The sequence below is a fragment of the Larimichthys crocea genome, chromosome III (assembly GCF_000972845.2).
Source record: "Larimichthys crocea isolate SSNF chromosome III, L_crocea_2.0, whole genome shotgun sequence".
Lineage (NCBI taxonomy): Eukaryota > Metazoa > Chordata > Actinopteri > Sciaenidae > Larimichthys > Larimichthys crocea.
This window is the reverse complement of record NC_040013.1, coordinates 43,331,933-43,355,011: the sequence shown is the minus strand read 5'-3', so window position 1 is coordinate 43,355,011 and position 23,079 is coordinate 43,331,933. Positions and strand designations below refer to the sequence as shown.

The window sequence follows — 23,079 nt, the reverse complement described above, 5'->3', positions numbered from 1 at the left end:
TTTTCACACTACCTGCTCAGCACTGATGGACATAGCTACAGACTGCTGAGGAACATAGTGGAGCATTTATCAGGGTTCAATATGTGGCCAGAGACACAACTACAAATGATTCTGTTGCTGTAACTGCTGAATGTGTAAATCATATATTCTACATCAACTTTATATTGATGACATACTCCAATTCAAAACTCCATACTTTTCTTGATTGCACAATTCCATCAAAATACAAATTTCACAACAGTGGACATTAACATGAGTTTGTAATGACTCACCCACCAGCGTGTCACTGTGTCACATCCAGCTGTCAAATTGAGTTGGTTTAATAACCAGCAATCCTTATCACATTAATGTGTCAAAACTGTGTGTGAACCACACCCAGCACTTAAGTCAGGCTAACTGAACACACCTTGAGTAGATTGCTCCATTATTACAGTCAGGTGAACAACCAGAGCTGAGAAGAGGAAAAAATGATCATATTTATATGAAGTTTACATTCTTTCAATATGTAACAATATGAAAGATGGTTCTGCAGTCCCAATTCAAACTACTGGAGACTTTTATGCCTTGACACCCTCCACCCCAGACTCAAAGCTCATGCAGGTTGCCAGATTGAAGACACTGGACGTCCCCGATGGCGAAGCGAGACCGGATCACACAGAACAAAACAGCCCGTCTGGTCCAGAAAGCAGAAACATTGACTGTAGTGTTGTTGTCAAGAAGCTTGTATTTCAGTTGAGCAGTTTGAGGTTCTTTAATCTCTGATGACACAGCATTTTATGATTTAATACAGTAAACATCTTATAAACATATTGTTCCTGTAAAGAAAAGATATCCTGTAGATTAAACATAAGATGAAATTTCTTTGGCTCTATTCTTCTGATCTTACAAAGTAACTTGCTCAATAACCAAAGTATTAAAAGCTACTGTGACGATTGTCACTGAGTGACTGCGTCACAAACAATCAGCATGTTAAATCGACGCATCATACTTCTCCTGTACTGTTAAGTAAGCCTGCTACATCAGTTAGCATACATTCAATATTGTATATTTATTGGCCTGGTGCAAGGCCCGTCCTGCAAACTAGCCGGTTGTTGTGGGCGTTCCTTTGATTTGCTTTTTGTTTTTTTAATATTTCACGTTATTGACAGGACCATATAGGACCAGGACCAAATGGCTTAAGGCCGAGTTTGCACCTGGGCCACTGGGGTACCAGGGCACGCTGTAAACAACAAGGTTTACTCATTTCTCTGTCAAGACAAAACATCCAAACTACCTAAGCCTGTGAAGGGTGCCTCATAGAAAACAGTGCTGTTACTCTGTTTGGGTGAACAGAGGGATAACATATGTACATACACACAGGCACGCTTAACCCAGATGTTGTGGTCATGGATTTTGTTTCAGCAGCTAATATGACCCAGCTGTGTCGAAGCATGCAAACACCTCCCACACCTTCCTTTAAAAAAAAATTATTTAAAAAAAAAAAAAAAAAAAAAAAAAAGACACACGAAAGAGGTCAACACCATCAGCATCCCTTTACCGGCAACAAATTCCCCCACTCACGCTGGAACATCAGGGTTTGGACAGAAGCTTGTTTTGAGTTCACTATTTGACTCACTGTAGAGACTCAGAGGGAAACCTGCTGGACAAAACATTTGCTGTTCAGATACCGTTGGAACGCTTTTGATCTCAGAGTCTGTCTGGTGCTCTGACCATGCATGGCATAGTGCCCACTTTGGGTTAGGTCCAATGTATATGGTAAATGGACTGTACTTATATATCTCCTTTCTAGTCTTCCGACCACTCAAAGCTCTTTTACACTACATATCTCATTCACCCATTCACACACATCCATACACTGATGGCATTAGCTGCCATGCATGGTGCCAACTGCTCATCAGTTTGAGGAGCTAACCATTCATACACATTCACACACTGATGGCACAGCCTTCAGGAGCAATTTGGGGTTCAGTATCTTGCACAATGATACATCGAACCGCCGAGCTTCTGATTAGCGGACGACCCATTCTACCTCCGAGCCCCAATGAATCTATATCAGTTTGCTTACAGATAATGGCCGACACTCATCCCAGCTGCCTCACACTAAGCTGCAAAGAATGCTGGAGGTCACACTGATGAAGCCAAAAGAGGATCCACGGAAACCCCAGGGCCACAAGAGATTCTGTCCGTGGACGTCACAGAAAAACAGAAAAGGCACAAGAGTCTAACAGAGTCCAACACCTATTAAGCATGTAGTTGGGTCAGCACCTCCAAGTCTGAGGCCACAGAGCTCTGCCAGAAAATGGAGCTGGAAGGGAGTGCACTGTTCCAAGTGAAGGAGGTTTAGGTTTCTTGAGTGAGGTTAGGATGGAGCATGGAATCAACAGGCAGATTTTGATGGTGGTTGTTGTACTGGATTGTGCAGTAAAGAGAGCAGAGCTTCAAGGAGATGCTCTCAATTTACCGGTCTTCTGTTTTTTATCCTCATCTTCAAGGTTTCACTGAAATAATACAGATACGATCGACTGAAACGAGCTCTGGAGGGTGGCTGGAATCACACTGAGAGTCAGGGTAACACGGGACTCACACAGGAGGCGGATCAGCCGCGGAACGGCAGCGGAGCGAGCCGGCCGTAATCACGCGAGATCATGGACATACCCGAGACCCCGCGATAAACAGTGTATAAAGAAAACAACAACAACAAACAGCTGACTTTGCTTCTCCGATGTGGAGGAGATTATAAAAAGCATCTATTGTGTCATAAATGATTGTGTGTTGTTCAACGTCAACAATTAGTCTCTCGTTGAGACCCTTTGATCGATCTTTGATCACCTGGTGCCACCGGTCATGACGTATTGTTGATGTGAAGTTGTAAAAAGCTACATGAACTGCGTATTGTGTTTTATTTTGAAAGGGGGCGGAAGTTTATTATGTTGATTCTGTGTCGGATTTCCTGTCTGGTGCGCAGTGCTCTGTTGAAATTTACGAGGTTTAGCCGCGGCTCGCGGAAAAAATAGAAATCCTGCGGAAAGCTCGCACCGTGGCGCGGAGAGCCGCTTCTGGGACGCTTCTGAGCCACGCCTGATCCGCGCCCTGTGTGAGTGCTCTCATTGACTAGACTGGCTTCGATTTGCTACGGTGACCGCGGCGGTGCCGTTCCGCTTCCGTTCCGCGTCCGGTGTGAGTTGGCCTTAAGAAACTCAAACATCCGGAGTGACAGGGGTGTTCGGGCATATCGAAAAGTTTCCATCATTTTCACCTCATGTAGCCCTCTTAATTCTTCACACAACTACTGTCAATTTTCCAAGTGAGTGCAACACAATGAAGTGAAGTCATACAGCGCTCCACCTTCCATGTGTAGTTCAGAACAGCTATAAAAAGTGGCTGGACATCATACAAACAAGTTAATTTTAAGCAACCTGCTACTGCAACCTGCACTCCAATAAATGGAAGCAAATGGGTGGATGGATGCTGGCTACTGGTTATAAGCAAATTTAGTGTCCACAACCAATCAAACACACACACTGTAACATATGAACAGTGTGTATCTGAGACCTCTAGCTTTTGGACTAAGGAGAAAAAACATTTGGAAAAAGGCTGAATTAAAACGGAGGAAGAAGCTGGTTTATTTTCTAGAAAGTGAGCCACAGCGTGATAGAAGGCGTCCGTTCTTGTTGTTTTGTTTTTTTATCCTGTCTGTCTCACTCCCCCTTTCCTCTTCACATCTCCAGTGGGCCGGGCTGTCTTGTCAAAACAAAGCAGTGGGGTTGGCTTTTGGGGTTGTTTTGGTTGGAAAAGACGTGTGTGTGTGTGTGTGTGTGTGTGTGTGTGTGTGTGTGTGTGTGTGTGTGTGTGTGTGTGTGTGTATGTGTTCATGTGTGTGACTTCAAGCTTTTGTGTGATTCACAGTCCAGGCCTAGTAAACAGGAAGGCCCCTGTGGTTGTCAGTCAAGGAAAGACAGACTGAACTGCCAGTTGTCCAGTGACACACCAAGTAACCCGTGAGTCAAATAGACTGAAATATTTAATACTATGTGAACTACAAACATGACTGGCATTTGCTTCATCCAGAAATACAAAAAATATATATATTTCTCCACATGTGTGCAGTCATGCAGATGTCGCTGGAACATCAGGGTTTGGACAGAAGCTTGTTTTGAGTTCACTATTTGACTCACTGTAGAGACTCAGAGGGAAACCTGCTGGACAAAACATTTGCTGTTCAGATACTGTTGAAATGCTTTTACACTGATGGCATTGGCTGCCATGCAAGGTGCCAACTGCTCATCAGTTTGAGGAGCTAACCATTCATACACATTCACACACCGATGGCACAGCCTTCAGGAGCAATTTGGGGTTGTCCAAGGACACTTTGACATGCAGACTGGAGGGGATCGAACCGCCGATCTTCTGATTAGTGGAAGACCCGCTCTACCTCCAAGCCCCAATGAATCTATATCAGTTTGCTTACAGATAATGCCCGACACTCATCCCATAAGAAATGTTTTTGTCAAATATTTCCATGTACAAATCAAAATTCAGCAACATTTGAATAATTAGTGCTGCTAATTTAGAACTGTATGTTTGAAGTTATATAGAAACATTTGAGTTTTCAGGAGCTTTCAACAATAGTGCAAGTTGGTTATGTCCACCCGTCATAGTATTCATGCAAAACTGTTGTGCAACTATCTGGCCTTACATTATGATGCAAGTTCAACATATTTCATATAATTTATTATGTGTTATTTAACTTAAGATATGAAAGAAAGACAGAATTGGTTTGTAGATTTGTTCACACCTGATTGACTAAGATCTGGTGATTGCCATTAAAAAATGTTACAGAACAGTGCATTTGTCTAACTTTTATTGTTTGTTGTTTTGTTTTTCATTTTTTAAATACTCTTTTTATACAAAATCAGCAAGATGATAGGAGACAGGCAAGTGAATAGCGTGTGTGAAATAATAGAATGTAAAAATAAACAAAGTAAAAATAAAAAGGCAGTCAGGCCTCCAGAAAAAGATTATGAGTTATGGTTTCTGCAAGAAGGAGTGCACCGGTTTCCAGATCCTCCAAAACTTGGCTGATTAGTGGTTAAGGTCATGAGTTAACTTCTCAATAGGAATAATAATCTTGCCTGTCCTCAGAAGGGACCCTATAAAGTGACGAATTTGGAGGTACTTGTAAAAGTCTTTGTGAGAAATATTAAAATCAGCCCTGATTTGCTCAAATGGTTTAAGAGAGTCAGAGTCCAGCAGGTCCATAAAGTTAGACAAGCCCTTAGATGCCCCACTCCATCAGACCAATACACCTAATCTGTACTGGTAAATCTGGATTCAGAGCCAGAGGAGATCAGAAAGAGAAAACAGGAGGAATATTCTGGTATTTCCTTGCATCTCGCCAAGCTAGTAGTGTGTTATAGACAATTATGTTATCCTTGAGATGATTTAAATGTTCTATATTATTGATAAAGGGAAGGGAAGTAAGTTTTCTGGGATAACAAGATTAAGATTCAAGACCCAACCATAAGGAATCTTTCCTATTTAAAAAACAGTTTTAGAGAAGGCAGGGACAAGCCACCAAGAGCCTTTGGCTTAGTAAGTGTAGAGAACTTAACTCTTGGGTGTTTATTGTTCCAAATATAGACAGATATATGAGAATTCATTACATTATTACATTACATTGCATTTAGCATTCAAAGACTTAAAAAATGCCAAGGTCAGATAGCACAGGAGATTTTGAAATAGATAGTTCAAACAAGGAAGAATATTCATTCTTATAGTGTTGATTCCCCAAAGGAGAGAAGTTGGTAGGGAGGCCCATTTTGTGAGATCATTCTTAACCCTTTGAATTAGAGGTGTTTTTTTCATTTTTAAAATGTTATTGTCCCCGGGCATCTTCACATTGCCAAATCTGGCCCTCCTTAAAAAAAAAAAAGCTTTTCAAAGAAAACCCAAAGAGTTTGGTTTATCAAAGAGTTTGCTTTGTTTATTCAATTAACCCTGACCGCTTAATGAAGATCTGAAATTCTTCCAGCAGTTGTCAGTTTGGTACTGACTACCACAAGTGGTTTTCATGATTCCATTTTCTGTAGAAAACCCACTACATTAGTGATGTCAACAAACAAGCCTCCAAATAATAGTGAACCTGTGCCAGGGCTGTAGACATTTGTGCTGCTCATCTGAAGTGTAATATATGGATCTGTTATACAGAGAGGTGTTACGTCTGTACTTTACAATTGTGTGCTCTGCTGAAATGAACGGATCCAGTCTAGTCTTGGAAAGCCAGCAGCTATTGTCTCACAAGGATTTAGCCTCTTTGGACAATGGCCAATGTGTCTGGGCTTCTGCTGAAGGCACCAGATATCTAGTAAAACTGATAATGGATATCCAGCCAAGACTTCCTCTGCAGTTGGATTGCAAACTTCATGATAGGTGACATTTCACCAATGTCTATAAAGAGTTTCAGAGAGTTCCACCTCCATTTCTCTCCACACAGACCGTTTAGCTGCATGCAACCAATGCCCACTCGTTACCAAAATCTTGTCCTTGACCTTGCAAGCAAATTCAGCATTGATGAGCAGATATACAGGTTAGGGTTACTGTTCCGCTGCGGTGAAAACGCAGGTTTTTCCATTAATTTGAGTGGGGTTCTTCCATTCCGGCTGTGGTGGTGCAGGACGCAGGGGTGTCGACCAAAAAACGCTGGACCCAACTTTTGGAAAAACAGCCTGATGTCATGCTGCGGTCGCCAGTCAGACGCTTGTATCAGTCAAACCTCCAGAGTCAGCCTGAAATGACCTGAGAGTATTCAGGTGGATTCATCAACTAAACTCAGATTTAGAAGCTGCTACACGAAGAAACAAAACCAGAAGACTACAGGTAGAGTATCAGAGTCTGGCAATTTACACTTGAAAAAAGTGACACGAAGACGTTTCAGAGAGAGAGAGAGAGGGAGAGCACATTGGTTAAGAGACATAGACGTACTTGTATTATAGAGTTATTTTCCTTCGTCTTCTCCTTTCATTTATCATCAGTCTACACATAAACAGGAACTGTACTGTATGTGCACTCTGTGAGAATTAGTTACATGCTGCATGGGCCTTGTGATGATGAAGCTTCACAAAGCTGGTGGGTCTCTACAGTTTGCATAATATATAATGAAAATAAATCAACTGTGTCATCTTCACAGTAAAACATGAACCACTTATACAGACACATTACCTACACTGAGCTGTGGTTTTCCAAAGAGTTTGCTTTGTTTATCTGACTGTGATGCAAACTTGGCTGCTTAATAAAGATATGAATTTACTGGTAAAAAGACTGACTTCCACAAGTGGTTTCCATTATTCCATTTTCTGTAGAAAACCCACCACATTAGTGATATCAACAAACAAAAGTGAAACTGTGCCAGGGCTGTAGACATTTGTGCTGCTTGTCTGAAGGGATCTTTTTTATTTCATTTCATTTTACCATTGTGGGCAAATCATTTGTCTGAAAACATTTGTTATGGTTTGGATTTTGTGTTCCAGTATGCAACATATTGTTCTGAGCCAATCACATGGTTGTTCAAGTGATGAACTGCCCTGCTTGTAGCTTGTTTTTTTTATGCTAACAGATATTTCATACAATGTACAAAGCTTAGCACAGTAGAACCAGTGCTGTCTGGAAGAAAAGTTAACATAAAGCTCTACGTGCTTTCATGCTCTCAAAATTGTGTCAGTGTGTTGAGAAATACCAGTAAGTCAATTCCCGATTCTACTATCACTGCTTGGCAGGAGGATCTGAAATGAGTCACATCCTCTAACCTATGAGCAAAATTCCCTTTACAACCCAAACTTACACATCTGTCATGTACACTGCGGTCAAAGTTAAAGATCCTTGTGGTTGACTGATAAGTCACGCACGCATGCATGTTAGTTAACTATGTTAAGAAATCCAGAGCACTAAACTGGGTTCAGACTCACTTTACTATGCAGGACCTTCTAATGAGCCTTGGCAGAAAATAAAAACATATAACATTCAAATCTAAATAATAAAATGGATGTAAATTCATTTTCCCAGAAATGTTTTCTGGCCTTTTGCAACCCTATTAGCTGCTTAGTCCTCAGAAGTCCTGAGATGTGAGGTCACACTATGAGAAACTGAATGCTTCATTCATTCTGTAGCAGCTAAGCTGAATTTACAGTTCCACACCTATGAATCACCTACTCAGTATGTGTGTGAGAGTACTTTTCTCTGGTATGTTCATCTATATGAACGCTCAATGCTTACTGATCTCATCGTCATGCCAATGAAAACTCTTCCTGTTTCTGAGCTACTGAATGTAATTTTAGTTTTTTATGACAGTCAGTGACTGTATCATTAATGTACAGTATCTGCTGATACAAAGTCCTGATCTGATATCAGTCTTGAGCCGCTATGACAGAAATGTTTGGATTGTAAATTATCTTTAGAAGAGCAGCACTGTAGAGTTGTGGTTCACCTGTGAAAAATTTCTTAAACAGATGAACCATTCAATTCACTTAAAGTGACGCTGTTGGCTTCAGTCAGTGACCACTAACCTGCACTGTGGATATAATTCACTGACAGGCTGCTGTTTGTTTATTGTGGTTCTCCAGCTTGAAGCAGTGTACGTTCAGCAGTAGGGTCCAGTTTCTGAGAGAGTTTAATGGAATATTTCTGACAGACAGCATTATTTTGAAGTAGTTTTCAATATCAATACAATACAGAGTAGTGAACACATTTTGTTTGAGGCACAGGTCCCTTACAATAAACGAAGGATTAGAAATGGACGTAGCTTCATACAGCTGCCCCATTACTGCCAAACTGTACATGAACCACATTATTTGTTAAATTAGCCCAGCCGTGTGCTTTCAGATAAATATTGGTAAATATTAGTTGTAGTCTCACAGCTCAATGCTGCCTGAGGCCACTGCTACGTGTCCGGGCCTGTCTGCTGAGACATGAAGCAACAAGGATAAAATGTGCAAGCTACTGAAGCATTGAGTTCACACAATATCTCAACCACAAACTGTCATTCTAGCCTACCTCCCAGTCTAGAATTTAATGGTAGCATGCTAGGTAAAAAAAAATTTTAAGGATCCTGACAACATGCTAACCGGCACATTTAGAAGCTAACATTCCCAGTGCATGGTTGTTGTCCACTGGGTGTGTGATCTGTTTTCCCTCTGTTTCCCATCACCATCCTGCTACTTTATTACATTTCCACATGCAGAGGCTGCCCACCACATCCAGAACTTGACCACGGGGATAGGGAGTTACTCCCAGGTTGTGCCACGGAGAGGAGGGGCAGGGTCAAAATATCATCCTGAGTCTGTCCAAAACCCGGCTGCAACATTTTATACCAACTTTGCTGTCAACCTTATCCGGGGTCAAGTGACTTGCTGTTAACCCCTCAATTTGCTTAAATGTTTAAGCAGTGTGCATGAGACTGTAGCATGAAGCTAGAGAACTTGATGCTGTGATGCAACAACAATGCCTTTTCTTCCACATCTTCTGCACTGATCATCAACTGGTAAGAATGATAACTTTTTAACTGAAACACAGTTCACACTTACAGTATTGAAAATGCCTTCGATCCATCTTGAAATGTTGGATTGGGTATCAGCGAGTACGGCAGTCTTACGTAATTTATTAGCCCCGATACGTTCGCCTTTTTGCCCCCAGGATGACCTGCTCTACTCTGCCTCTGACTGGCTTACCCTGCTATTTATACCCTAACCCAAACCAATCTCACTCCTCATGCCTAAAAATAACCAATCCAAACCAACAAAGGCAATGAAAATTTGCCAAACAGAGTAGATGAAGAAAAGAGTGAATCACGTACATTGTACTGCCACTGGACACTGGAAAGTATTGTTTTAGGGCGGTGAGCAATCATACAGGGTTAGTAGTAGCTTTTATTATATAATAACAAATTTTGTAATGCACTTGTTTTGGATAGAACAAATTCAACAGCTGGCTAAAAATGAAGGCTGGCTAAGAATGAAGATGCTTTGGTCTGTCACTGTAAAATTAACAATTAACAAAAATGACGGTTTGATGGTTTTAGCCGACACTTAACAGTCAATTACACCAAGAGCTATAAGTATAAACCTGACCTAATAAAACGTTACTCTCCTTTTAAAAAAAGTTCATGTGTCAGTGGTACCTGTTCGTAATTGCTACACTTAAGTCAGATTGAACTCTGATGTTGAAAAGCCATGAGGGCTATTCACCCATCGGACAAGCACTTCTGACAGAACATACTGGCCCCTTAAATCAGTCCAGGCTGGGCTGTGAAGCACTGTAGTCAGCTGGAAACACCAGCTCTGAAAAATGAACCTCCTCACCCTGTCAGCCTCCACCAATCCTGAGCACTGCTCTGCTGCCTAATGGGATATCCTGCGAGTTGTGGTTTAACTGAGGAATATGATGGCAGCCATTTGGCTTCTTCCACATAAATGCCTATGTTTAGCTCCTAAAAAAGTGTGTCAAATGCATTCCATTTCCCCTTACATTGGGTGGGTGAGACTGTTTTGCAGGGCGGTGTGTTATTCCGTGGAAAACGACCACACAGCAGTGGAATCACACACATGCAAGAACACACACACGTGTTCTGCTGTCACAGCTATCAAAGCCTGAGCTCCGAGCCAAAGGCTACAGCACCTCAATAAAAGTACTGAAGAGCACCTCCCTGAAAATCAGACTCAGAATACTCTTCACGTTTAACCCCAATAATCTCCAACATAACTCATTTGCTTCAACTGTTGAACAAGTTCATGACTCTATGATAACTATTCCAGGTCCTTTAAGACAAATGATGGCAGAGGAAGCTTTCAGCGCATCAGAGAACACTGCAGCTGGCTCAATTTATGCAACTCATGAGGAGTGGAGTTAGTATGTGTGTGAAATTTCACAAGTACAGCAATAAAGCTTTATAACCTGTTAATGGTCTTCTTGTAATAGGACCACTCCCAAATCCTTATAGCAGCAATATAGCTGCTGGCCAAATGGGGACATTCTGCAGGTCTGACCGTGTCATATTACGTTTATTACTCCTTCTGAATACTGTGCATGTATACTTTGTGTTGTATAGCAGAAACAGATTCCCTTTAAAGCCCCTGACTTAGGATAGGAAGTTATCAAAGTGCCAACATGTAAAGTCGTTCAGGTTGGCGCCTTGATATGTTTAGCCAAGCTTAGCGACAGCCAGGGTAGGAGTTTGCCTGTGTAACGGTGAACAGTACTGGTAACTTTCTTTTATAATTTCTTTCCTTCTCAATGTCAATGAAATGTCATTGGGCAACATTCCTGTGGTGTTGGGCAATGCCCTGTGCTCTGAAATAGATTCTGTGGTAGAAGATGTGGCCTAGATTCCTCTGAACAGACACACTGTATGTATGCATTCCATGTGTTTCCATAGGTTATGTCCATATGGCCATTTCTGGAAGTACATGTGCTGTGATATATCACAGTAGTAGCCTATTCTTCTTGTAAATGAAAAAAAAACCAAGTCACCAGCGTCCGTTTCAACACCTTTAAAGAATTCTAGACACACTTTTCTTGTTGTTCTTCGATACACTCTTCCTGCCATGGAGGCGATGCTGCGAGACACGAAACACAAATTGGCCAGAGCACCTGAACATCAAGCAAAACATTCAACCACTAAAACGAATTCTTCTGTTCAGGAATGCAAGTAAATAACTATAATTTGACATCTTAATCAAGAGATAACAATATGCTTTACTATTTTTTCAGTTTGAAAGTTCACAGATAACAATAATAATTACATTTCAGCATTAAAAATATTATTTTGGTTAAAGAGCTTCTACATACTGGTGTATTAACCATTACAGAAACATCAAAAATGATTTTGGTAAGTACCAATGCTGTTCATTTAGGGCAGCTGTGGCATACACATTACATTGGGTGGGGGTCTAATAGAGTTGTTAATAACTGTAGATTAAACTCTCACTGGTGGGTTCGCAGAGTGACTGAACAGAACAGTTCCACTGGCTAGTGATTTGAACAACACCAAACTGAGAAAAGTCCTGTCAATATATCAACACATCAACTGTCTAATGTGTGGTAGCAGTCTTGGGCATGTTTACTCTCCTTTCTAGAGTGTATGTAAGACCATTTCCTGTCCCTCGTTTCAGCGGATCATATCTCAGTTATGCTTCTGCCCATATGCAGAGGGCAAGTCAGCGTTGGTCCGACCATTCATCTGACCGACTATTTGTTTCAAGACAACAGCATACATGGACATGGTAATCGGCTACATTGGCAAATGTGTCTCTGATGTTATATTGAGAAGTATATATACATATAAATAGACTTTAATAAATCAGAAGCCCTGGGTTAAGAGGGACGTCTGTGCCAAACTTAAAGCATGGACTAATGCTTCCAGGAATTCCAGGTATGTGTTTCAGAGAACTATTTGCAGCACTAAGAGACAATACAGGAACAAAGTGGAGTCTAACTACTTGTGACCTGGACTAACTATCAAAGACTACAACAGGAAAACCAGCAGAGCTGAAATAATGTCTACATGTCTCTGTGATGAACACCTTCAATGCCTGCTTCAACTTCCAGGCTGTGGGCGGGCCTGAACAACAAGACAAACTTCTATAAAGAGCATATCTGCATGAAATTCAATGTTATTACGGCGGGCTTCTGCGAACACTAACTGTTTAGTAGCAATAGTCTCAAAATTGTGAATTCCTGACTTGTGACTCAGGTTTGAGGTAGACAGCACTGGTCTGATTTGGTCCCGACACTAAGCACTAAGCACATTAGCAGATTTCTGAGGAGATTGGAAAACCAGGGTCTTGGCAGGTACCAGGAAAAATACTTCTCTCTTGCTTGTCCTGTGAAAAAGGACTGAGGGAAGACGATATGACGTGAGAGGACGGTGGTAATAGGTAGGGTTACAGTCCGAGAACCCTGAAAATGCCTGGCAGCAACTTCTGAACAGCAGTCTAATTACCACACAAACAATAGATGACACACCAGCCCGTGAGCTGGAAACACTCAGGGGCCAAAGAAAGCCGAGTCTCGGGTCACCAATTTCAAAACACCACAAGAGTCAAGTGAGTTTCTTGGCTTATGCATTCATATCATGCTCTCGCTATGACAGTTCATCAGCATGATGATTCAACGCTTATTACTTTGTTATCATAGCTAATTCCTCCGTTTCAAACAATGACGCTGAAACATTTGTTAAATCCAGTTTACTTTCACTAATCTGGGTCATTATTCCTGTCAACAGCACTCTCTAGGACCAGCTTTAACAAAAATAAAGATAAATAAATCTGTCTTTAATTATCGTATCATACTGATATAGAGTGTATAGCACAGGAACAATCTGGTAATAATGGGTTTGTTTGTAAAAAAAAAATAAAAAAATAATCTTTATCTCTATCTCAGTTCATGCTTTGGCTCATCTTATCACAGAAAAATCTGCCTGTGGTCAAGACTGTGATGAGATGGACCTACAAGCAAAGCTGGAATTACAGTCCTGGTTTAACTGCACTGGATGTTTTGGACACTGTGACTACAGACCTGGATGAACTCATCAACACTGCGATTTTGTATCAGCCTTTGTGAGGACATGTGCTAACAAAAACCTTCAGCACAAACCCTGCTTTTCCAAGAGGCCCACAGAAATGTATATTATCCTGCACAACCAGGCCAGAAACAAGCAAAGAGGAGGAGAAGCAGAAAAACAGGTTTCCAGATGACCCTGCATCAGTGTGGCGGCCTGCACGACATCACCAGCTACACAAACATCTTGGCCCTCCATCACAGCACTCAATGGTGTTTTGAAGCAGGGATCCCACCACAGTGCCGTAAAGAATGCCTCCCATTATGCCACCTTTGTTTCTTTACACTCCACCAAACAAACAATCCGGAAGCAAAAGAGGGGCTTTTGGTACCTCTACTTCAGTACCCCCTCATTGTAGGCGGAGCTGATCGTCATAGCGACACTCCCCATGGGAGCTTTACTTTAGTCTTGAGAAGCTGCAGCCTTTATTCACTGTCAAACTGCAAGATTGACGACTTCTCCGCTCTCATTCCCACTTTCCCACTGACTACAGGCCTGTTGCCTGACTTTAGTGGCCATGAAATCCTTCCAGAGACTGGTGTGGACCAAAGTGAAACAAACCCTGTCTAATGGACAAACAGGTCACGAGACGATGCAGTTAACAAGGGACTGCGCTACATCACAACACCTGGACTCCCCAGGGACCTACGCAACGATCCTGTTTCTGGACCAGTTTGGCATTCAATACATCATCCCAGAAGTCCTCCACCCCAAACCCACCCTGCTCCATGCACCAGCCCCCACCTGTCATTGAATTACAAACTTCCTGACAGCAGATGAGGCTTGGTAAAATTGCATCCAGCACCTGTGCCCCCAAGGGATGTGTGCGCTTCCCACAGCTCTGTTCCCTCTACACCTCAGGAGACCCATCTGTTTGGGACGATTCAGACTAAATCAGGCTCTGTGCTGAAAACAACAGTCCTCCCAATCATTTGAATGGGGGTTGATGGCCTACACTCAGTGATGCGTGCTGTAGGGAATGCCAAAGAAAAAAGAATCAAACTTTGAGAGACATGATGTGACCCGAGGTCTTGCTGCAGTGGCAATTCCAACAAGCAACCTGTTTATCTGCTCGACAGTCGCCCTGGAATCCAGGAGCAGTTCCTGGACTACACTATGATTCTCTTACAGTTGTACCCAGCTTCTGTGTCTGTGTCTGGCTTTCAGTCTGTGCTGTATGAGAGAATGACCGTAGTGGTCAAACAACATAGATAGTGAATGAGGAGAGGGAGTGCCGATAGCTAGAAAGGTGTACGTGCAGAACAGATAAACACGCCACGACACACTGCTACAGCAACCTGTGGTTAATCACTGCACAGTCCTGATTACCGCACCCTGGTCTGAATATGTCGTCCTGAAGTCTGTAGACGACTCAACTGTCATCTGTCTCATCTGGGACAATGAGGAGCCAAACCTGGAGCTGAACACTCGCTATGATCATACTCAACAGCACTGTGTTTGTGTCTGTGGAAGGCTTCAGGGTTCTGGGATGCACAACCTGCCAGGACCTAAGTAACCGTCCAATATCAACACATTCATGAAAAAGGCCCAGCAGAGGATGTAGTCCCTCTGCCAGAAAAAAAAAAAAATGACTGGTGTCAACATGCCCCTCATTATACATGTCCACTGTCAGGAAACAGGCAGGAAACAACTCTGCCGACCCATCACATCCTGGACACGGCCTGTTCCAGCTTCTCCACAGATCAGTTTCTGTTCACAGATCATCACTCCGAGTGTCACTCACTGTGTCAATGATCGAAAACATGCACCAAGATACAGCTGATACACTACATTTATACATATATATACAATTTAATACACACATTTAGATATGATCCATCACTGTCAGATATACTGTACATCCTACACACTGCATAGACATGTCTACTGTACATAACCATCCACAACTGTTTACAGTGTACAGATAACACTAGTACAGACACTGTATTTACATATATGTTTAATATACCTACTGGTATGTATGGATATGTATGTTTATTTGGCTCTGTAGTCCTTCTGTAGTCCTGTAGTAGCTCCACAGTATTCTCGGGATGTGTCCACATACTGGGACCGTGATGCCTTCGCTCTCAGGGGCTGAGCGAACACTGACGTCGCACAACAGGTGGTTATGATAACTTGAACAACACGTCCCGCTGGATTCCTGGAGCATAATGTCGCTTTATTACTGACTGTGCAACAATAACTATTGACCGCACGTCTGCGAGACTCGCTCACCCAACACACAGAGTCAAACGTGAGTCTTGGGGGTTAAACACAGTCGACAAAAACACGGTACCACCGGCGCAGGAACGTCAACACAAAGAGGGCTAAACTTTAACGGTACGTACCTCTCACGGAGTGAGCGTTGTCCCGGTGTGGAAAAACAAAATGCGGCTTCTCCGACGACTTGTTGAATATGTCAGTTTCATCATATGTCCATGTCGAGGGGGCTTCGTGTATAACAAGCTGTGACACTTAATGAGTGTTTCTCAAAGTTTCGAGTGAGGAAAACAACTGAGTGTGCGCTGAGAGAACTCTGAGGAGATCTCTGGCTGCTCCTTCTCTTTGTGTGAAACACGCCATAAGGCGAAACGACTTCCTTTTATGCTTTTCAAAATAAAATGCAAGTCACTGTACAGCAGCATAGCTGACTGTAAAGAAGAAAAAATAACTTTCGTACATGTGTTGTTCCCATTAAAAGTTAATAACATTTTAATTATGCTACCATATACCTTGGGGTAGGATTGGTTTTTGGACAATAACTCCCATCGTGTGGCAACCGAGTACAAGGTACAGAGTACCTTATTGAACATAGTGAGCTCAGTTAACCAATTAAGTCGGCTTTTAGACCTAATTGACAGGACACAAAAGTAATGTTAGACAGCTGACTAATGAAAATACAACAAAACGACAAAAACAGCAAAAGATAATGGCACAGACAACGGGGTCATCTGATTTGTTGTCGTTTTATTCCCCCTGCCCAGACAGTAGAACGCTACAAATTTACAAAAATATTTCCAAATGCTGTAGTTTCATAGTCTTTCATGTTTCTTTCGTGACATTTAAGCGTCAAACTCCGTGCTTTTATTTTAAAGACGAAGCCACACTACTTCCGGAGGATCTGGTCGTCTTACCGTCTAACTCGACGCCGCTGCCTCCTTCCCCCTCCAAATCTCAGCCAAACACACAAAAACAAACTGTGCATTAACTTTCACATCACGTGTCCCAACTGGGAACATGTTATAGGCCCCTGCAGAGGCTGAGGGCTTACCTCAGGCTCAGAGCAACAACAACACGCAGAGATTCACTGCACAGAACATAACTGAGTAAGACATGTAAAGCTCAGAACAATGACAAAGCAACAAACCTGAACCTGATGAAGGCAACACAACTGTCTGTTACTGAAACCGAGTGTTTGTGTTTATGAGTGATGGCACAACTTAACATAAATATATACAAGTCTATTGTAGGATTTATTATCATTATTATTGTTATCATTATTATTATTATTATTATTACAGCAAAGGTACATTCAATGCACATAGAACACCGCAATACAGAAGCCCTTAGTGGTCATACATTTTCTTTCCCCTGTTCTCTCATGATAAACAGTTCATGTCATTAGCTTTCTCGAGTTATTTATGTCATCATGGCAAAATAACGGGATCATTTTCTCAAGATCTTGAGATACACACAGTGTAAATACACAGGTAGCATGAATGATTTATATGAATGACATAAGGGGGCAGATTGTTCCCTGATGCTGTTTCCTGTCTGTGTGGCATAGGGGTGTCCCAGCTGGCTCCAGGTACCCTAAATCAGCTGCAACATTAACAACAAAAGAACAATAAACATTTAAATAAACAGTTTTATCACATGCTACATGTTATTTTTGTCATGTCTCCATGCAGCTTTCAAATCTAGCATTATTATCAGAAGTGGAAAGAGGAAGGGAAAAAACAGATTTGCTGTGGAAGAAACTTATTCATACTTGATAGTGGAAAGCTCATTCCCTCATTCACAGACTGCTGCATCTGCACAGGTTTAGAAAACATGCTGCCTTCATGGTGCTCGTGTCTTCACAGGGGAATTTATCGATAACTATGTTTGACATCATACAGGCATTTTGACTCGTCATCGTAGGAAAAGCTCAGGTGTGACCAACATTAACAATGGCTCTGTTTATGTTCATGTGTTTATCTGGTGAATGCTTTCATCCATAGCGACATGACACTCAATCCAAACCACAATAATTCAGTTCAGGCATGAGCCATGACAGTGACGGTGAATCAGCATGCACAATGTCTGGACTCTGAAGCAGCTAAATGGAATTCATCCATCCTTTTATGTACGTCAAAGTGAAAAAGGATTCTTCTTCTACACCTGGGAAACAAATGAAGCACCAGGTGATGTGAATGATTCTAAATACTGTCTGAGCTCAAATGTTTTGTACACACGGGTATTTCCTGGTGAAGCATGATTTAATGGTTTTAATGTTTCCTGACTCAGAAAAGAAATCACACATTAAAACAAGTTCAGCTTGGTTTATAATTGGAAACACAGTTACATTGAACCAGCTCCTTCACTCTGAAATTAAGAACTGAAACTGAACAAAAAAAAAGTGAGCAATCATCAGAAAATGATCAACACATTAAAGTAAGAATATTAGAACGTCAGCATATTATAAAGACAAACATTTTACATGGTGTAACAGTCTTTTTCTTACCTAGTCAACTCAACCTGTGTATGTCCTGTGTGTAAGGCTATAACCAACATCGTTTTTTACTAATCTCTCACCCCCCTCAACAAACGTGTGATTAATGCCTCAAAATGAGCACAGATGACAAGCTAGCTGCCTGACGTGAATGCTGTAAATGGTGTAATACTGACATGAAGTAATCTGCAGCTATACCTATCTGCTGCGGAAATGTATGAACATTAAAAGTAATAAATAATAGTTTGCTTTAGTGAGACAGTTACTCTTCACATCCTAAAGACAAAGAAACGCTCTGAAGGTAAATACTGATAACATGACATGGCATGACGAGTAGTGCTGGCATCAGGTCACTGTGTACCTTTCCTGAAATCTGACATAAATAATCTAAGCAGACAAAATGTAAAAGAATCCACAAAGCATATAAAAATATTAACAAATGACGACTCAGCTATTCTCGTCTGTGGCTCATTTGAATGTGTTCGTGAAAACTACACACACTCTTCAATACTGTTAAAAGTGACGGCCTGTCTTAAGGCAGAGGATGACAGGACCTCAGGAGGCTGGACAAATGCTTTGATCTGGTCGCCCCCTACAGTACAAACTGTGAACACCCGCTGTAAAAACAACCCTCGCTGGAGTTACAAAGCAGCATGAGGGGAGAAAAGAGGGGAGAAAATGATGGTGTACAGGAAGTGAAACAATTTAACGGACAGAAAAATTCATGCATTTGCTCATTTCAGGACACCGTGTCTGTTTAAAAACAGCTGTTGTGGCTGATGTGCACTGACCCATATTTTAAAAAAAGAACATTCGCCTTTTGCATGAAGTTTTCCTGTGAGGCTCCAAAAGGCACCACTGCCTGGTTTCCTTTCATTTGACAAAATGTCTCCACGGTCAGCCCTTTAAAGGACACATTTGCACTATTAATACATTAATACCAGAATGTACAGAAAACAATAATAATATTGTCCTCATAACAGAAATCTGTTCATGCACAGTGTTTTTTGTTTTATATGTGGACATACGTGGAAACCTGAATGTTTAGGTACGTCAGGATAACGGATAATAAGACGTGTGCAGCTCGGGTTAAACTTAGTCAGTTCCCTCAGAATCTGGAAACTCCACGGGAGGTTTGCAGCAGCGACGGCCGGTCCCTCCCTGTCTGAATGGAGCAAAGCGCAGCCATTTCTTCACCACGTCGGCAAACTGGTGATGCGTGGCCTCCTTACCCACCGGTGTTCGTTTCAGAGCGCCTAGGAGGAGAAGCTGGAGATTATTCTTTGTACAACCTATGGTTGATCTGGACATGCTCTGTGTGAAAAGTACCTCTGTGCTCATCATATGCAGTATTGTAGGTTTTTAAAGGCTGGTGATGTTCTGATTTTCAACAAAAGACCAAAACCCACCACGTGTTAGTCCTTCAATACTTTCCATCAATTATTACATTACATTGCATTACATTACATTGCATTTAGCAGACGCTTTTATCCAAAGCGACTTACAGAGGAGGACATAAGCTGACAAAGGTGTAAAGGAGCACAGGTTTTGTAGGCTAGCGTCAGAGCTTTGTGTTTAATTCTGGCAGCTACAGGCAGCCAGTGCAGGTCGCTGAAGACCTGTCCGTCTCTGTTTTTTCGAACATCACTACTCTATCTCAGCTCTCACATTTAAGCTCCTTGGTTCCTTCTGAGGATAGACATCTTTAAAAAAAGGTTCACAAATATATTGTTTAATTAAAAAAAGGCTCAGAAGCATCGCTTGCAGATTACACCACAGCTCAGACATAGGATGAACTCAAGTTTGACTGAAAAGTGTTCCAAATGTCCAGTAGAGGTGGGAAGCTATAGGCACTGCATGTGGACATGTATCTATGTTGAGGAGTACTGGGGTAAAACTGTTAGCAAACTTAATTTGATTTTTAGCGTCCAGCTTAATGCTGATCCTCAGGTTCTGCTTCTCGGCTTGCCCAGTCGCCATATTAAAGGGTCTCATCAAAGACGGCTGCTCAGATGGATTGATAATGCTCCACCTACAATTGGGGGTGGGCACAAAGTGATATTTGACTTACTACCAATGGAATACCTAACATACAGATTCAAATGTAAGATGGGTGATTTTTTTAGGATTCGGACCCTTTCCTTTAGATATGCTGGTAAAAGACTCACAACTATTGTATTAAAAGGGATGATAGATGAAAAAAACTGGCTAGCTGAAGTTTTTGGGGTTGTAAGGTTTGACATTAATTTACGTAATTATTATTATTTATTTATTTTTAAACATAGCATTTTGTTTCAAAATGAATATTGTTGTTATTTTCTTTGTTACTCTTCTTTCTTTCCAGATATGTATTTGCTTTCAAAAAGGAACATTGGGGACTACTTTCAGACTACTTTCCACATTTGGTCTTTTAGTGATTATTTCTGGTAGCTGTGTCAGTGACAGCTGTGTGTGAGACTGAGTCAGAATAAACTCCTGTGTGTGTGTGTGTGTGTGTGTGTGTGTGTGTGTGTGTGTGTGTGTGTTCATGGTAATAAAAGAACATGATGTGTTTCTGGACATCAGCTCTAAGGCACAGAGGAAGAAGATATATCAGGCTCTGACACATGTATGCACACGTTCAGTGTTTGGTGTTTTCGTGGGATTTGTGTCTTCCTTTGCTTTCTGTGACACTTCAGTAAAGTTTATCTTATCATACATTTAGCTGTTTCAAGGAGCACGTGCACTTACGGAAGAGGACTCCTTGGAGTCGAGTGTTCCTGAAGCTTCTCTTCTGTCCGCGGCCCACCCAGTTGAGTTCAGAACCGACAGCGAATGAAAGCACACCTTGCATAAGACGTCTCACCGCGTCGTCGACAGTAGCCCCGCCCATCCGTGACAGGTAAGAAACCTTGAGTTGGGACGAGGTATGACATCATTTTCACAGCAAGCAACTCAACGGACATGGAGTGAACAGCTTCATTTTAACTACCATTCTCCTCTGTATCCCTGCGTCCTCCAGGTGCCTCTCCATCTCATCCAGCTGCTCGAGGGTCCTCAGGGGGAGGTCCACGTCTAGAGCCTCCACATCCTCTTCCTCGTAGGCAGCCTGGCCATGCAGCTGGGCCTGAAGATCCCTCAGCACTGCCCACTGCCTCTGCTGCTCCTCTTTGATTTCCACCAGCAGGGCGATGATCTTCCGCTGAGCAGCAGTCTCTAGAGGGGAAGAGGTGGAGGGAAGCTGAGCGTGACGATGACTATGATTCAAGTTCAGTGAACAAAAAAAGTCCATATCCAGAGCCAGCGCTTAGTTTGCCTGTGATTTCATTCATTCATTAAGTTTAGTAACTAAAATATCAGAGGTTATTATAGCTAGGAAATGATTAAAGCCAGAATTCAGTTTTATTATATAAAGTCATTGATAAAATGTCAAGATATTTAAGTTCACAGCTCTTCAGTCTTAATTATATTATATTAATTAAATGGTCATGATCTGTGACAGAGACCTTCAGTATTACATTTGATTTTTCATATTAATTCAAAGGTTTATTTGTTATTTATTAGTTATTACTAGGTGTTTTTGAATGTATTAGTAAATATGTTCAAAATAATCCCAACAGTTTTTACATAACACGTAATACTAGTAACTAAAATAAATAAACTATATTATATAAACTATACATTTAAAAATATCTAAAATGACTGGTGACTGCAGGTTAAAATAAAAACAAACTCATTAATAAATGGACTTAATAATTTGAATGTAGGACAGAGTGAACACAGTAAAAACAATAACAAATGTACAGATAAAATAACAGTCAGAATATTTTTGTACAATAAGACCTCACTGCACTGATGCTCACGCGCATGTTGTTTAAAATAAAATAAATAAATATAAGTTTAGTTGCTAATACAAACTTTCTCCCCCCTCCTCCTGACAGGCACACTCTGCTCCAGGTGCTCCAGTCTTACCTGTGGATGTGGCTGAAGTGAATCTGTCCGCAGCTTCGGAGCTGCCGGCGGAGGAGAGCTGCGGCTCCACGCAGAAGCTCATGTCCCCTCTCTGCGACTCGTCTTTGAACTCTTCCCCCGAGCGTCTGGAGACGTGGTCGGCCAGGCTGTGCATCTCATCGGACACAGCAGACAGCCTCTGCTGGAGCGTTTCCAGAGCAATGTCCGCCATATGTTTGTTCACATAACCGTCCATTCGCCGGTGCACCGGCCAGTCGTGATTGTCTTCACTAACATGCTCCATTGAAGTTTTTACAAACTGTCAACCGACGAAACGTTCCCGAAAACCTTCCTGAACCTTTTAAAAACGTTTCTTCGTTCACTTAGCGACAGGGAAGGAGCGGAAGTTGTAATAAAGCAGAGCCTACCAGCCCCTGATATCACGTTGCGCAAACGTCACCGAAATGTTAAAAGAACATTGGGGGCGGCTACAAAACTACATTTCCCAGAATGCAAGAGCCTTCTACATCCGCGGCAAATTCAGCCTGAACCGTCTATCCAACCTGGACAGGGACAGAGCGCCCGCGGATAACAAACACTGCGAGTTTAAATAAGACATGTGTAGACTATTAATTATCTCTTTAATTTACTAATAGATATTCATTTACCTGTACATATTTCCGTATCATGATGCAACTGAATGTTATTAGACTACATGATTCAAGTCGTTCTTAAATTGTTTTATACATTCATAATTAGTTCTTTTTTGTTTTGTTAGTCGACTTTTTCTCTTAGCAGCCATTTTGACACGCAGGTGATACTAATTAAG

The 23,079-nt window shown here is 41.7% G+C and overlaps 2 protein-coding genes across 3 annotated transcripts in view; both read right to left on the bottom strand.

The window, feature by feature from the left end:
- The window catches only part of LOC104933668 (ras and Rab interactor 2), a 59,769-nt gene extending 43,639 nt beyond the window's left edge, over positions 1-16,130 (bottom strand). The window contains exons 1-2 of one of the 2 annotated variants that reach the window (XM_019256248.2): positions 15,955-16,130; positions 15,580-15,767 (exon numbers count right to left, since the gene is read on the bottom strand). The gene's annotated coding sequence lies outside the window, so the exon portion shown is untranslated. The remainder of the gene's footprint in view (positions 1-15,579; positions 15,768-15,954) is intronic. The other variant, XM_010749171.3, reaches the window with a different exon arrangement.
- Positions 16,131-18,135: 2,005 nt separating this feature from the next.
- Positions 18,136-22,841, bottom strand: si:dkey-187a12.4 (uncharacterized). The gene is made up of 4 exons (XM_010749170.3): positions 22,272-22,841; positions 21,292-21,515; positions 21,051-21,210; positions 18,136-19,576 (listed from the first exon to the last, which is right to left on the bottom strand). The coding sequence occupies exons 1-4, from the start codon at positions 22,552-22,554 to the stop codon at positions 19,416-19,418; spliced, it is 828 nt and encodes a 275-aa protein (XP_010747472.1). The 5' UTR covers positions 22,555-22,841; the 3' UTR covers positions 18,136-19,415.
- Between the last annotated feature and the right edge of the window lie 238 nt (positions 22,842-23,079).

Excerpts from the sequence above, each read along its gene's own strand:
- si:dkey-187a12.4 (XM_010749170.3), bottom strand. The coding sequence starts at position 22,554 with ATGGAGCATGTTAGTGAAGACAATCACGACTGGCCGGTGCACCGGCGA. Across the intron at positions 21,516-22,271 it reads CACTTCAGCCACATCCACAG|AGACTGCTGCTCAGCGGAAG; the intron begins GTAAGACTGGAG and ends CTTCCCCTCTAG. Across the intron at positions 19,577-21,050 it reads ACTCCAAGGAGTCCTCTTCC|GCGCTCTGAAACGAACACCG; the intron begins GTAAGTGCACGT and ends TTCTCCTCCTAG.